Here is a 17,174-nt window from a genome sequence, read left to right on the forward strand (position 1 = left end):
ATGGGCGGCTACCGCGCCAGCTCTTTCCCCTTCGAAGAAGAGGTACCTGAAACCAAAACTGAAAACTGTAAACACGAAGCTTAGTGAGTTCCCCCAACATACCACATACCATACGGTCACATAACATACATATATTGTCAGGCATATTTGGGTGCCCGACCTACCCCTTCGGTCCTCTCGACCGGATACTGTCTAGTATACCTGGGAGCTGGCCTCCCTTTTGGTCCTCTCGACTGGATACCGACCAGTATATCTGGGAGCTTGCCTCCCCTTCGGTCCTCTCGACCGGATACTGACTAGCATATCTGGGTGCTGGTCTCCCCTTCGGTCCTCTCGACCGGATACTGGAGACTATTTCATCCCCTACTACTACCACATAACACATATATCTCATAATCTATCTAGCATGGCTGGGCATGACCGCCCCTTCGGCCCTATCGACCGGTATACCGGGGACTATCTCCCCCTACTGTCACTAGCACATAGCATCATATCATACTAGCACAATAACATATCACAGGTAGTAGCAATCCTAGATGAATATCACAGAGACAAACATCCATCATACAATCCTATTGGTGGGCCGACATTGTGGCCGTAGACCCACCGTTACTGGAAGGTAACTCACCTTAAAGTAGCTACTAATCTGCGTGGGAACTGACTGTCTTCTGCTGCCGACGCTCCGGAAATCCTCCGGCTATAATTCCCACAAAACCCTTAGTCAAATACTGCTAACTGACCTCAGGGTAAAATGACCATTTACCCCTAACCAACCACGAGTCAAAGTCAAAGTCAACTGTCAGTTGGCCCGACTCGTCGAGTTGACTTGCCAATTCGCTGAGTCCCTATCCCTTTGTCTGACCATAAACCCGTCTCTACTCGTCGAGTTAAGCATTGACTCGACGAGCTCTCCTTCTAAACTAAAGGCCAAAAGTCCTTCATCCTACTCGCCGAGTTGTATGAACAACTCGCCGAGTTCATCTTCATCCGAAGAACACTCTATGCTGAGACTCGCCGAGCTATATGAACAACTCGCCGAGTCTGTTCTTGAGGCAAGAAGATTGCCTTGAACTCGCCGAGTCATGGCATTGACTCGCCGAGTTACTTCATGAGTGAGTCTGGCTTCCGACCCACTGAGTCACACCCCATGACTCACTACTCCAACCCGCAACACGAAAAAGGGGGAAAACTCGGGGACTCGCGACTCGACTCCCCGAGTCGGCCACATGCAAATACTATACATGTGATTTTGCTTGAATCCAACTCATGCCATTCATAGATCTGGGTTTCTAGGGCCTGATTAACACGTAAAGTTTCCAACTTTACGTGTAAATAAACACCCATGAAGGTTTTAGGGCTCAAAATGCACCAAAAGAGTAGATCTAGGGCTTTCATGCAATATGGCTCCATAAAGGCAGTAGATCCAAGCTCCTGGAGGTCAATCATGCCTAGATCTAAAGGCTAAACAACTTATTACCAAACCTAATACACAAACAAGCTTGGGGAAAGGCTCAAGAAGGACTTTCATGGAGCTATAAGGGACTATAAGCATGGAAACAGAGGGAAACTGAGTTATACCTCAAGGAAATCACTGAGATAACATAAGGATGTATGGCCTCCTTCTTCTCTTCTTGATCTACTCTTCTTTTCTCTCAAAATCTTCAAGAAACACACCAAAGCACTTCAATCTCACAAGGAATAATGGTTTGGACGATGTTGGGAGCTCTGAGGGTGAAGGGGGCGAGGTTGGGGCACATAAGGTTGGTTTAAATAGGGTGCAAACCCTTGAAATTTAGGGTTTCATCAAACAGCGGGGACTCGCCGAGTCCAGAATATAGACTCGCCGAGTCGCCAACTTAAACATGTTCCAAATCCCGTCTCTACTCGGCGAGTCGGGCCTACAACTCGCCGAGTCCAAGGCTGAAAATGCAAAACACTTAGATAAAATTTACATACCAGGAACCAGGTGCTACAATTGAGGTTGGGTATAAAGCGACCCTCAAGAGGGTTATAGCCTTTAAATAAGCTAACAACCTCAAGAATTAGGGTTTTTGATCCTGTGTACTACGCACTGCGTAACTTAACTTAGGACCTGCGTAAGTCTTTAAATTCCCGTATGAAGTCTTCCTCCTATGGTGGGCGTAGGAGGCTATCTTATGCCCTGCGTAGGAAATAAAATACATATAAGGCCCAATTTATCTAATGAAAGTCATACCTGCGGATCCGGGTGTAACATGATTAATTCTAAATTAATTATAATCAATTTATAATTAATTTATTGATCATATAATAAATTAATAAATCATCTCCTCTCTCTCCTAATATCATTCATAGCTATTTGAGGGCAACCCAAAAAGGGCTTTACTTTTATTCTCAAGATTATATCAATTTAGCTATGACCTTAGACACCTTAATCAAACATTGTGATCTTCTTACTTCATGTCAAGGGCTATTTTTGGGATGGAAAAGTCAGATGTGATGAGTCCAAGAGTGCTCAACCATGTTAACCCAAGTATGACGTTAGCACCGGTGACCGGTAATATGAAGGATGTAATTTGAAATTTTATTTTAGTGAGATCTATTGGTAACGAGGGACATAACCTATTTCCATTCAGAAAGTATCCACTACCGACTATGACTGGAAATGGCGAGATGGAGGTGCAAGGAATGTTGAGGAAGGATGTAATATGTGGCTCAATGATATTGTATGCGCTGTTGGAATCCACCAGGATGGTTACCAGGTATGGCACCGATTAAGTGTATGAGGAGAAGATAACTCGAATAATGTTGTTGTGGAGAGTGATAGGAAGTATATGTTTGGTTTGACGTGACGTGTTGTGGATAAGAGGGTCTTGCTGTATGATATGTTACTATTAGTAGTCATGGATAGAATAATTGAGGGAAATTTTGAAGAATATTGTGAAAAATGATGTCGATTTTATCTTTGTTGTAAATAACTTGAAGAAATTGATGTGGGTTACACTTGGGTTCAAGATAATATTTTTCTGGACAACAAAAAGAAAGGCCTTCTGTTCTTCTTTTATGCAAATCCACGGGCTAAAGTCTTGTGAAGGACACAGTGTTGTTGGACCAGTTAAGAGGGGTGGTTTATTGGATGGTGGGACGGGTGGCTGTTTTGTTGGGTAGAAAATATAGACGTTATATAGAGGACAGTTCATGGATAATTTATCTTTGATTAACTTGGCGAGTCCATATGCTTAGTGACGGATTGAGGGTTATGTAGGGCAGTTTCAGTCTGAATGTCGTGTCAGAGCCCGAAGATGAAATAGTTGAGTAGAGTTTGTACTGAGAGACTTGTGGTATAAGTACTAATCTTCTCAAACTCCGTTTTTGAGGCGGCTACGGTTGTGGCTTAGCAGAGTTTGAAGAGTGTAACTTGGTGATTTTAAAGGACGTTGGCCCAAATTGTGTTTCTAAAGCTCGTGAAAATTCTTGCCATGATCCCAACATGTTATTAACGGCAAGGTGCTTGTACCAACTAAAAGCGTCGTCGGTGAAGTAGAACACAAAGAGTGAGACTCGTTGTTGAGGTGGTATGTGAAATAATTATTGGCTTGGAAAATCCAATTCATTGTTTTTATTCCGTTGAAGGTTGTAAGCTAGGAGTATATTTGGGGTCTTGGAGTGTTGATGGTGGGTGGAGGTTGTATGTGTTTGTCATTTTTGGTGGGTGAATTAGAGGAAACGATGATGATGTTGGTATTGTCTGTTTGTTTAGTAATTTGGACTATGATAATGTCATGGTTCTTTTTGTTATGGACCAAGGAATTGGTGGTGACAGTAAGGATTTCATCTAATTTCTCTAACATCGCAGACATGGTTTTCTTCTAGGGTTTGGGTTTCTTTTTGTGGAAGCATTATAAGAACGGGGAATGGAAACACCAAATGATAGAGTCGTGTTTAAGATGGCTAATCTACCAAAAACACAAGATAAAAGACATAAGAGATTGGGGTAATTTTATGGATATATCTCAACAATGCAATCACATGGAACTAAATATGCAACTAAGCTTTATTCTAATACAGGGAAATAAGGATAAATGACAACATGCTGAGAAGGAGAGAAAGTGGTTGTTGACATGAGAACAAGAAAAGGGAATCGACATCAAATTTCATACATATCAAAATTCATAAACATTAGATTTCATACAAATAGATAACAAACAATTTCTATTTATGCAAATACATATCAAGAAATGCGCTGGTGGAGGAATGGCGGAGGAATGCGGTGATGGATATGTGGAGGCTGACAGTGTGGCTGAGCAGGAGAAGGCTTGGTTGATCAGGGCCGACTCTACCCTTTGCAAAACTAAGCAAAAGCTTAGGGCCCCGATTTTAAATCTTATTCTATTATATATGTATATATACATATTTCTTGGGTTACAAAGACAAGTTGAAGCTTGGCCTAGTGGTAAAAGCTTTGGTTTATAAAACTAAAGGTCTCAAGTGCGAAACTGTTAGCTTACTTGAAGGGCCCTAATTTTTTTGTTTGCTTAGAGCCCCCACATTAGTTGAGCCGCCCCTGTGGTTGATGACAATGGTTAATCTCGTTTAAGTTGGAGGCAGGGGGGATCAAGGTTATAAAAGGAATATGTGTTCTATTTATCAATCAAATTCTTTTTTGGGAGGACTCGGAGAAACATTTGAACCGGGTAAAAGGGTAAACTTATTGATATCAAACGTTTTTACTGGACCGAGTTAGATGTAATCCAACGGTCAATCAAGCCCTAAAAAGAAGGAAACCTAAAAAAAAGGAAAAAAAAAAATAAGGAAACATGTTGTGCTCTTTAGACTTTGAAAAGGAAGGAAACATGCTTGACTCTACTTTGACTCTTTGTTTCTTGCTACTTAATCACGAAAACAAGTTGGGACCCTAATTGCTCTCTTGGGCCTTGTGTTAGTGGATTCCATGGATTGGACCTTAATTGCTCTCTTGGCCTTGTGTTAGTGGATTTCATGGATTGAGGTTGTTTGTGTTGTGTTTGGCGTGCATAGTCTACTGGTATGAATAGACTATGCCATATACAATTATACATACATATACCCAATGAGACCCCCTATTTTTTTTTTACTATTAACCTTACTCTATGAGGTGAGATGCCAAAAACCATTCAGTTTTTTGAAATGCGATAGAACAAATAGTTGCCATAAATCCTTTTCCAGTGCTCATCCAAACAAGAACAAGACAAGAAAACGTTAAAGTTTATGATTGTTCGGCCAAAAAGGATTCTCAAAACAAGGTGTTTCTTGAGATTTATGTTGGTTAGGCGGAGCAACCACCAACACTTTCCATCTGTCAATTAACTATTCAGGCTTAAAATGGTGGCAAACTGCCGACAATAATTCATCATCCTGTTTTTCTGTTGGATTCCATATGTCTTCTTATCTAAGCTAACCAAAACCCTAATCATCGAACCACAAAATCTTTCTTAATTCATCGCTTAATAACTTGCCTGAGAAGCCATGTAAAGATAGTATCAATTAACCGCATGCATGGATTCACAGCCACGAAGAAATTGTTGTTAAACCTGCAATCGAGTTTTTTCGTCAATGGAAGTCAAAGTATGGCAGTTGTTATGGTGTTGTATGTTTCTTTTCATCGTGGAAGTTAAGGTGATCTTTGCTGATACTAATCCCGGTGATGGTAAGTGATATGGTGTGATACCTGGTTTAATCTTAATCCACATTTTCCGGCAACCATGTTTTCATTAACTGATCATGATGACTGCTTATTGCCACCCTAGCGGAGGTGCTCCGAGCGTTGAAAGACCAGTGGCAAAATACGCCACCAAGCTGGAAAAGATCGAATGATCCATGTTCGTGGGAAGGTGTCAACTGTACAGACACCAGGGTGATTGCACTGTCTGTCTACTTTCCCTCATCTTGATTCTATTATTCTCATCTTTATCATAAACATAACTGAAAAACCTTATATAAGTTATATATGTATACAACCCAATATTCATCAAGATGTAAGTTGATACATACACTAATAAAAGAAACCCTAACAAAACCAATGTACGTATTAAATTCCTAGCCTTTTAACAGTTGAACCTTCTTTCTAGGGGCTTGTCGAGTATGAGCTTAGTAGGTCAACTCGTTGGCGACATCGGTGGCCTCTCTGAACTAACATCGTTGTGAGTTCATAACTATTTTATGATTAAGACAATTGCGATACGTTGGTTTATGTATACATTGGATTTCTAATGATCAAGAGACATTGATAATATTCTGATGTTTACGCCAGGGACTTATCGTTTAATGGCGGACTAACAGGTCAGATCTCTCCGAGGGTAGGAGATCTCGGAAATCTTGACACACTGTAAGTTTATAAATTGTTCCTTCCATCTGAAATTGGAAACATATAATACGTACTAATTAAGATTATTTCATACCCTTAATTGTTAAAATACTGGTAATTTCAGGATTCTATCTGGGTGTAGCTTCACCGGTAACATTCCATCTGAACTTGGAAACCTCAAGAAGCTATCTTTTCTGTAAGAATCTTTGAAACAATGATCTTGATCGATATGTTTTAACTTCTTGACGTAAATAATATGATCCATAAATGATCGATGTATATAGGGCTTTGAACACAAACAATTTGACTGGTCAGATTCCACCATCGTTGGGATATTTATCGAAACTTTACTGGTTGGACATCTCGGAGAATCAACTGACGGGATCACTTCCGGTTTCCACTCTCACGAATCCGGGGTTGGATATGCTAAAACATTGTAAACATTTGTGAGTCGACCTCGTTTTGGCTTTCTTTCTTGCTTTATTTGGTGTAAATGTTTGACTGATGATCATGTTTGTGAATTGGCAGCCATTTCAATAAGAACAAGCTATCAGGCGGAATTCCTTCCCAACTTTTCAGCTCCGACATGGTTCTAATACATGTGTAAGTTGAACCAACTTGTACATGAGGATTATTTTCTAGTTAATTAATGATCATGTTCTGAATAAATGAATGTTTTCGATCTTGCAATCACAGACTTTTCGATGGGAACCAGTTAACCGGAGAAATCCCCAATACACTTGGATATGTCAAGACCCTTGAGGCCCTGTAAGTACATATTCGAAGCATTGTAAAAAAATCATTCTTTGATATTTTTCGGTGAAAATACCAAAACATCAAAGTTCTTGCTTATGGAACTTTGGTAGCAAAAAGCTCGACCTTTTGTCATTTTTAACAATTCTTGGCTAAATTGTCCAGACTTCTTTAGCGACGAACATAATATGTTGCAACTCTAAATTGTCCGAATCTTTGCATTTGTCCATCTTTTTGTTTAAACTAAGTAGTACAAGAACTGACTCGAAAATACATAACTTATGATCATGTTATTTCATGCTTTAATTACAACAGTCGACTCGATCGAAACGCCTTGGAAGGTGAAATACCACCAAACCTAAACAACCTCACAAGTCTTGGTGAATTGTGAGTACACATCTTTGTATAATGATAAAAAGATCATATCTCTGAAATCAGTTATGAACCTTGACTTTGACTTTTCGTTCTTGCTTGATTAATTACCTACATATAGAAATCTAGCCTACAACAATCTACAAGGAGCTTTGCCTGATCTAACTGGGATGAATTCACTCACTTATGTGTAAGCAAATTAATTATCAGAAACCAAAAGCTTCCTTTGAACTTTTAGAGTTGGATTAACGACGATCTGACTTTTGCGACACTTATTCAGGGACTTGAGCAACAATTCATTTCAAGCATCGGACCCTCCACGTTGGTTTTCGACCCTACCTTCTTTAGGCACACTGTAAGTTTTTTTTGACACTTTTTGTGACACTTATTCAGGGATTTAGCCCTTTTCAATGCCTAATAAGTACCGACTTCTTTTCCTCATGAAAAATTATCTTATGATTTATTCTTTTTATTTCGTTATCAGCGTTATGGAATTTGGATCACTTCAAGGCAATCTTCCACAGGCCCTTTTCGGTTTATCAGGAATTCAACAAGTGTAAGATCCGGTTCCCATTACTCCTTCGGTTCTAGGAAAGAAATACATTTTGACTTTTTAGGTCAAACAGAAAAACGGTTGAACTCTAAGGCAGTCTTCCTTACAACTTACCTGACAAATTTGGCACTAATCATCTCTTACATGTACCATGTTTTTTAATTCTCTCAAATAGATGGAAAAATTTTTCTTTTTGATGATACTAATGAGCTAGATAATCTTATAGTTTAGCCTTTGATACCATTGAATAGGAAATTCAAGAACAATCTTTTCAATGACACGTTTGATATGGGCGACAACATCAGCGATCAATTACAGCTTGTCGATTTGCAAAGCAATAAGATTGACAATGCAACACTCAGTAGCCAATACAAGAACACACTGGAGTAAGAACAAATTTTTAATATAAACATCAATACAAAAATACAAACAATAAGACTGAAGCTGCTTTAGCGATCTTTTTTTTCTTCAACTTATTGGGCAATATTTATCTTCTGTTTTTGTGAAAATTTTAGACTCTATGGGAACCCCGTTTGCGATACTACGCTTGAGAACTCAACGTATTGCCAACTTCAAACATTGAGAAACTCATACTCTACAAGCTCAGCTGATTGTGGGAGCAAGTTATGTCGACATGATTCAAAACTGAGCCCTCAAAATTGTGAATGTGCTTATCCATATGAAGGCACGATTTTCTTCAGGGCGCCTTCATTTAGGGATCTGTCTAACGTTACCATATGGCATTTGCTAGAAACAAGCCTTTGGACAAAATTAGGTCTCACTGAGGGCTCTGTTTCACTACAAAACCCTTTCTTTAATAGTGATGATTATCTTCAAGTGCATACAGGATTCTTTCCATCAAAGGATAAGCATTTTAAGCGATCGGAGGTTCAAATGATGGGGTTTTTCTTGAGTAATCAAACGTATAAGCCTCCAGCTGGATTTGGACCATATTATTTTATTGCATCACCTTATTCGTTTCCAGGTGAATGATGTTTAAAGTTTACATCATAAATATTTACATTACTTGAAAATGGAGAATTAATCTTCTTTGTTAATGTGTTGCCAAATGCCTTGTTTTTTTGTCGCCCTTTTCAATTCCTTTCTGGTGCAAATATGATTAGTTTCGTATATCAATTCCTTCATATTCCAGTTTCTTTGATTAAATTCCATTGATTCCAAAACATTCTACGAATCAACCACCCACTAAATGTTTAAATTATCATGTGTCTTAGATGGCCATGGAGGAAGTATTGGAGTTGGTGGTGTGATTGGGATCTCAATTGGTTGCACCCTTTTGATTCTAGTGCTTATTGGGCTCGTGTTCTATGCTGTTCAACAAAAGAAACGTGCTGAAAGAGCAATAACTCTAAGCAAACCTTTTGGTAATTTCTTGTTGATTTCCTAGTGTTCATCATCTATACTAGATTCTATTTAGGTTTCCACCAATTTTACATCTTGTCAATGGCTAATTTTAACTTTTTTGAACAGGATCATGGGCTCCAAGTGCTAAAGATAGTGGAGGAGGTGCACCACAATTGAAGGGAGCTAGATGGTTCTCTTATGATGAACTCAAGAAAAGCACAAAAAACTTCTCTGATATTAATCAAATAGGATCTGGTGGCTATGGCAAGGTATAGATATATATATACAAGCTCAAATAAAACACATTATTCGTTGCAATCTGATGCGTAATTTTTTTCTAATACTTTACACATACACGTTGAAAACCAAACTTTTGAAATGATATTTACTCGTTTAATCATGTTTTTGGTGCTGGTTGTGATCCATTTTCATGGTCTTATTTTGATAGGTTTATAGAGGAGTGATTCCAGGAGGGCAAATGGTTGCAATTAAAAGAGCTCAACAAGGATCCATGCAAGGTGGGCTCGAATTCAAGACAGAAATCGAGTTGCTTTCAAGAGTCCATCACAAGAACCTTGTTGGGCTAGTCGGGTTTTGTTTTGAACAAGGAGAGCAGATGTTGGTATACGAGTTTATGTCCAAAGGAACCCTTCGGGAAAGCTTGTCAGGTAATCAAAAAACCAAACTGTTTTGAAAAACTGGTAGTTAATTAGGTTTTTTTGTTTAAAATCGGAAAATAAAAAATGAAATAATTAAACCCTATCTTGATACAATGACATAATGTCACTTTGTGTTACATACAATATATAGAACTTCTTGAAAATTTGTCTGAAGACTTTGTCGTTTTCATTCCACTCTAGTTAGTTGTGTGTTAAATGTACATTTCTAAATTAGTTTTTTCTAACATATATATATGTTCTCACCCATAAAAAAAAAAAAAAAAAAACTCATTGCAGGGAAATCAGGAATTCATCTAGACTGGAAGAGGAGACTTCGCATCGCTCTTGGTTCAGCTAAAGGAATAGCTTATCTACACGAGCTTGCAGATCCTCCTATAATTCATAGAGACATCAAATCGACTAACATTCTCTTAGACGAAAATCTCACTGCAAAAGTTGCAGATTTCGGGTTGTCAAAGCTAGTCTCTGACAGCGAAAAAGGTCATGTGTCCACTCAAGTTAAGGGTACCCTGGTATGTTATCATTTCAAAACTCTTTTTAGCGCCTTAATGAAATCATAAGGAGTATGTATATATAGGAATATTAGCAATAAATTAGTGACAAAAGTAATTAAAGACAGATTGACAAAATGTAGTGACAGGTTAACGATGGACTACAGTAGCGACGGTTTTAATATAACTGATTCACTTTTTTAACAAACTGAATTTACGTCATAAAACTAGTGACCTACTTCAAATTTGTTGCTAATCTGTCATTTGTGTTATAATGACTGAATTAAATCCATCGCTAACTGTTGCTACATCATAAAACTGATGAAATCTTGAAAATTCAAGTTGATCCATCGCCAATCTGTCTCTTATATTAGCTATATTCGTGCGTCAGACCTCTAACATTTCTATATTTTTACAGGGATATCTGGATCCCGAATACTACATGACACAACAATTGACTGATAAGAGCGATGTATACAGTTTTGGGGTGGTGATGCTTGAACTAATAACCGCTAAACAACCAATTGTAAAAGGTAAGTACATTGTGCGCGAGGTGAGACTAGCCATGGACAAAACTGATGAAGAGGAATATGGGTTGAGGGAAATAATCGATCCTAATCTCGAAGACACAACATTCTTGATTGGTTTTGGGAGGTTTATACAGCTAGCGATGCAATGTGTTGAAGAATCAGCTGCAGATCGTCCAACGATGAGCAATGTTGTGAAAGCACTTGAGTCCATTTTAACGAGTGATGGACTCTGCACAAATTCAGATTCGGCATCATCATTAGGATCAGTTGGAGGTGCTCCTAAGCATCCTTATAATGAAGGTGAGCTTAAAAGGAATACTAGTGATGTATTTGACTATAGTGGTGGATACAATATCACGACAAAAATTGAACCCAAATAACGTATGTTTGTAGTACCAAACGAAGGACTATTGTCACAATCTTTTGTTATTTGAACATACTTACATCAAAAACCACTTTAATGACTCCTTTTTAGGATGTTGAAGTAATAATGTAGCTACTTGCCCTGGATTCCGATATCAATGTTGGTTTGTAGTGGAAACTTTAGAATTATTAACTTTTATAATTTTTTTAATGACTATTAACTTTTATAGTTCATAAGATAATTAACTGGACAGATGAAATACATACAATCATAGTCTGTCTATGTTTTGGTTTAACCATTCATGAATATATTTTCTAATTTAACCAACTGAATTTGAATATTAAAGGGCAAATCTTGTCAATTATGGAAATTAAGTATGACTTGGACTTTAACTTAGTAAATTAGAATTAGATTAAATTTGTTAAGTTAACATAGTTGGGTTAAGTTGGAAGTTATAAAGACTTCTTTGAAGTGGGAGTTGTTTGGGAAACAAAATTGAAAACTAGAAAATATAGGGACTTGAACTGCCAAAAAAAGTATTACGAATGCAAGAATAATACTAAATTCAAATTTCAATTTGTTATGTTTGTCGATTAATAATACTTGCTAATAATAAACACTCACAAATATTTTTTTTTCAATTGATAATAGATGGTTTAGTTTTATGGTTTGTAATGACTAAATTTTATGAACAAAATTAGAGACCTTAGAGACTGGGTATGCGGTATTAGAAGCGGTCTCGACGGTTCCGATTTTGGTTTCGGTTCCAAAATATAAGAAACCAATATAATCGGTTTCGACTTCGATTACAAAGTTTAAAGAACCTGTGGTTCCGGTTCCAGACAATAAGTGCGGGTACCCACTTATGCTTACCGGTCACTCTTATTTTTTAAATGTTAAAATTGTAACACCCCAAATTTTTTTAAATTTTTTCGAAGCTCTGGTTATAAAATACACTACAAAAAAAAGACCCTTTTACGATGCGTAAACCACAACACTCATTGATTTATGTTACACAAAAGAGAGTGACATTAAAAAAGTGTCATTTGTTCATAAAATTTAAGGATTTAGGTCACGCATTATTGCGTGCCCTTAAATTAGTGTCTAAACAAAAAAAAAAAAAAAAAAAAAAACACGGAGGGCACATGTGTGTCATCTAAGGATGTCGCCTTATAAATTTTAATGGAACGCGCGTTCCATCCTTTAATAGCAGCAGGGGGAATTGAAATCCTAAAAAATTAAAAACCCCGCTTTTCTTCCATCTTTTAGGGTTTCCATGTAAACCCTAGACCTCATTTGCAGCTTTCGTTCTGTGATCAAGTTGTTGCTGTTCGGGAAGGAATAACGAATTCATCCTCTCCATCAGCCAACAACCTTATAAATTTTAATGGAACGCGCGTTCCATCCTTTAATAGCAGCAGGGGGAACTGAAATCCTAAAAAATTAAAAACCCCGCTTTTCTTCCATCTTTTAGGGTTTCCATGTAAACCCTAGACCTCATTTGCAGCTTTCGTTCTGTGATCAAGTTATTGCTGTTCGGGAAGGAATAACGAATTCATCCTCTCCATCAGCCAACAACCTTCACTCTCTGCTTCTCTTTTTCTCTGTAAACCCTAGACCTCATTATGCGGCTATAACTCTTCCTCCCTTTTGTATTTTTGGAGTTTGGTAGCCATATAGTGGTCAACGATGTCGACTATCCTCTTTAATCTACCATTTTCTCCCTCTGAGACATTAAATACACGCCATCCCAAATTTGGAAGAACTAGGGCTTTTGTGCGCTGGATCTCACAGGAAACAATTTTTCCTCGTCCCCACCCTCACCCATCCAAATTCCTTCTTCTTCAAATGATTACCTGTTCTCACCTCTCAACCATACTTGAATGGATATCTCTGTCTCTCTTATATCTATTCTCTCAATATCTCTCGTGATTTCCTATTTACAGCTAGAGTTTGAGAGCGAAAAGAAAAAAGAAGAAAGAAAAGATGTGCCTTTTCTTCCTCTTTTTCCCCTTTTCTTCCTCTGGTTCGATCACAACCCTTCTTCTCCCTTCTTATTATTTTTTTTTTTATCGATTTGCAGGTGAGGGTGTGAGGTGGCGTTCGAAGGTTGTCAAGAGGTTGTGAGGAGATGATGGCTGGTGATTGTTCGGTAATGGAGAAATAAGGGTGTGTTTGTGTGACTGATTAACAAATTTCAGCAACTCCAAGTGCAGAAGCCCTAAAATTTTAAGCAACTTTCAGAGGGAAAAAGGGAGAAAAGAAAAGAACAATGCATAGAGAATCAGGAAAAAGAAACGGAGAAATAACCAAATCCATCTTCGATCCCAACCAGATGTATGTAAAATTTTCTACACTTTTTATTTACTTTATCGTGAGATGGTCAAACTTTCTTCTGTATTTGCTGATTCTTCCTTTTTATCTCCGTGTTCATCACTCTTTCTGTCATATTCGTCTTCATTTGTCTGGTTACCAAATCTCGTTAACCATTTTGGGCATGATTCGTGAATTACCAGTATGAGGTGCAGTATTTCTATCCTATTTGAGTTCATGTTTCTCATTCATTAATCAGAAGTATCCCATCTTATATTTCATAATATAAACTACCATTTCTAGGAATTTCTAATTGAGTTCACGTTTTGCTTATGTTTCTTTGATTATTTTTTGTCCCAATGTTGGCTGGATTGTCTGATTTAACATCTAACTCGAGACCTGAACTGCACTACAGGTCATGTTTGAGTTGTTATGCAACTTTTTCAATACTTTTTACAAGGTATGTAGAAAGCTATGTTTTTTTATTTACTTTAATTTCATAAAACTTTATACTTTTTTATTTATAAAATATGTTTGTTACTGTTTCAGGAGGTATGTTTTATGTTGCCCCCGCTATTTAATTTGCTGTAGATTGTGCCAAGAAGATAGATCGGTCAGTGGCCTTGATTTTATGTTTATTTTTTATGCAGTTTGTCCCTTGTTTGCATGATCTATCATCATCAAAAAGTTTGGCTATAATGACACTAAAAGGGAAACTAATAATTTCAGTACCCTTATTGGACAAGGAGGATTTGGTAGTGTATACAAAGCTCAATTTAATGATGGATTAATATTAGCAGTGAAATGTATGGAGTCACTATAAAAGCAAAGATAACATTGGTCTAGTTTGTCATTTCTTAGCTGAAACGTATGGAGTGACTATTATTAGATCTTGTGTCTCCTACTTACTTCTTGTGAAAACAACATTTTATTTAAGATGTTGGCAATGCTTTAAAGCTATGGTTGAGCCAAGAGCACTCCGAGCAGACTCATAATACTATTACCTGGCTGTACTATATTGTTGATATGCTATCACTTAAGGTTCTCTTCTTGTTATCTTTAGATTTTTATTTGAATGTTATTGTTATGGTGCCTCACTTTTTGTTATGTTCCTTTATTACAGGGCTATATGGAGCATCATTCTGACATATATGAGACAATGATTACATTTTGTAGCTTGAAGAATATTCCTTTGCAAAAGTGCTTGACCATGCTTTAGCAATCTAGAAGCCTTAGTCATGCACTTTGTGGTTCACCTGTGAGTGATGTATTCATCATGACATTTTCAAATCACTGTAACTTGTCCAAGTCTCTATTAGTCATGCACTTTGGGTAACTTGTTTTATGGAGAGATCTAAATCACTAAAAGTTGGATTTCAACAGAGTTTGTCGGTCATTTCTATTATTTCCTCCCTAGATTCTTATAAGCCTAATCATATAACAACACATGAAGTCAAACATGCTGACTCTGATCTCATTAACAATGTATGTATGATCCTTGGGCATGATAGGAACGTGAATCCAATAACAGATAAATGAAACTAAAATATGAGATATATAGATCTGGGTAGCTATTTGATTACTAAATGGAAATAAGAACAAATCAAAAAGGAAATCCAAATGATTGTCCTCCTGCCCTAATCAGAGAAGTTCTCTCAAGAGAAACCTCCTAGCCAAGCTAAAGTCGATACTCAAAGCTACCAAAAATACTCCATACCTCACTACTCTATTTATGCTACTCTTTGAGATAATTCTAGATAGGCTGCAAAATAGATAATAATAGATGTTACAATTAAGTACCCCATGTTTGCCCGTATGTTTATATAAGACCCACAACACATTCTCTATCAATACCACTGTCTTGAAGAAGAGGCTTGTCCTCAAGCCAGGACTTAGGAAATTGACTTTTTGTTTGAAAGGCACTTTTGCTTTTTTGATTGGACATTGTTGCCATGGAACCAACCATTGCTTCCTTTGTTTTACCTTGCTGTCAACACAACTAGTTCCCTCTCTTTCATTAAATTCAATCAACACAACTTCTTTCATTGATGGCTGGCCAAAAGATGACAACTTTCTGCACTTTATAGCAACCTTTAAGGTATAATAGATGAAAAGCTTGAGCATAGCTCGATACTCTTCCACTTCTTTCTTATATTTGCCAAAAGTTATAATCTTCTCTTTGGTGGTGTTCATGTCCCGGGATTCTTTGCTCCTAAGAAAAGAGACAAGCTCGATTTCATATGTACCAGTGGCATCAGGCGGCAATACTGCTAATTCTTGCTTGAAACCGATAAAACCAAAAGCATATTCTGGTGCAATACTCAGAAGAGCTACTTCACCTTTCTTCATCATCATCACAACTTCTTCAAGCTTATCAACTTCCTGCTCTTTATCTAACAACTTAAATTGAAAAACAACCCCTTCATTTGGGAGGTGGAATCCCGCCCCTTCTTCCAAGCTTTTCTAGAGGACTTTCTTGTCATCTGTAATATCTGTAGAGACCCTCCATGATATTATTTGTAGTGTAGCATTTGCAGGGATGGAACCTTCATTACCAGATGCGGTTTTTCCCTTCTCTCTAATTCCATATTTTAGTATGATTGTAGCGATTTGTAGGGTTTTAGTGGGAATTGAAGATACGCAGTATTGGGTAGGAGTGCTTGAGTGGTCTGTGAATTAGGCCCAATTGACTGCTCGGTCAAATCATGTGGGCTATAGTGCGAATTGAAATTGGAGCCAGAAGTATAGTTGGATACCTTACCATTCGTGCTTGGACGAGAATTTCTTGGTGAACCTGTTCTTCAAAGTTACAGGTATGTATTTATTTACTTTTTTTCCTTATAAGAGTACATTACAGTTTTGGTCCCTAAACCTTCATTTTTTCCGCAATTTTGGTACTTATTGAGGTTTTTGTCATGGGTTTTTGTCGAGGGGTAAGGGCAAAATTGTTATATATATCTTTTTTAAAGTCATAATTGTTTGTATTCTAAATTTCTTTTTATGTAAGTAGGTACTCAATACATTCAGCAGTCGTATAAAATGAGTGAAGCATTTCAATTAAAGTGGATCAATAAAAAATGGAGAGAAGGGTTTCATGTCACTGCTATGGCAACTGCAGGAAGTAAATGGGCAATTGTTATGTCCCGTGGTGCTGGATTTTCTGATCAAGTTTTTTTTTTTAGATTTAAAACACAGCTCCTTTACAAAATTTGAGTCATAGTTTTTTCTAATAATAGTGTTATTGTGTTGATTTAACAAAAGTGTTGGTGGGTTGATTGGTATTTTTATGCATATTTAATAAGTGATTGATGTGAATTGATTCAGGTTGTGGAGCTGGACTTTTTGTATCCAAGTGAAGGTATTCATAGAAGATGGGATGGTGGATATAGGATAACATCAACTGCTGCAACGTGGCACTAAGCTGCTTTTGT

At 37.4% G+C, this 17,174-nt stretch overlaps 2 protein-coding genes across 2 annotated transcripts; one reads left to right on the plus strand and one right to left on the minus strand.

Moving 5' to 3' along the window:
• The first annotated feature begins 5,455 nt into the window (after positions 1 to 5,455).
• On the plus strand, positions 5,456 to 11,600 carry LOC111891278 (leucine-rich repeat receptor protein kinase HPCA1). The gene is made up of 19 exons (XM_052765311.1): positions 5,456 to 5,665; positions 5,766 to 5,883; positions 6,087 to 6,158; positions 6,269 to 6,343; positions 6,447 to 6,518; positions 6,607 to 6,768; positions 6,851 to 6,925; positions 7,019 to 7,090; positions 7,391 to 7,462; positions 7,569 to 7,637; positions 7,728 to 7,802; positions 7,932 to 8,003; positions 8,252 to 8,386; positions 8,516 to 8,985; positions 9,236 to 9,385; positions 9,492 to 9,634; positions 9,814 to 10,033; positions 10,322 to 10,557; positions 10,955 to 11,600. The coding sequence occupies exons 1-19, from the start codon at positions 5,572 to 5,574 to the stop codon at positions 11,444 to 11,446; spliced, it is 2,874 nt and encodes a 957-aa protein (XP_052621271.1). The 5' UTR covers positions 5,456 to 5,571; the 3' UTR covers positions 11,447 to 11,600.
• Positions 11,601 to 15,496: 3,896 nt separating this feature from the next.
• On the minus strand, positions 15,497 to 16,331 carry LOC128127229 (peptidyl-prolyl cis-trans isomerase FKBP65-like). The gene is made up of 3 exons (XM_052765668.1): positions 16,299 to 16,331; positions 15,727 to 16,125; positions 15,497 to 15,505 (listed from the first exon to the last, which is right to left on the minus strand). Exons 1-3 carry the CDS (start codon positions 16,329 to 16,331, stop codon positions 15,497 to 15,499), a joined length of 441 nt encoding a protein of 146 aa, XP_052621628.1.
• Between the last annotated feature and the right edge of the window lie 843 nt (positions 16,332 to 17,174).

Source organism: Lactuca sativa, chromosome 7, assembly GCF_002870075.4.
Source record: "Lactuca sativa cultivar Salinas chromosome 7, Lsat_Salinas_v11, whole genome shotgun sequence".
Taxonomy (NCBI): Eukaryota; Viridiplantae; Streptophyta; class Magnoliopsida; order Asterales; family Asteraceae; genus Lactuca; species Lactuca sativa.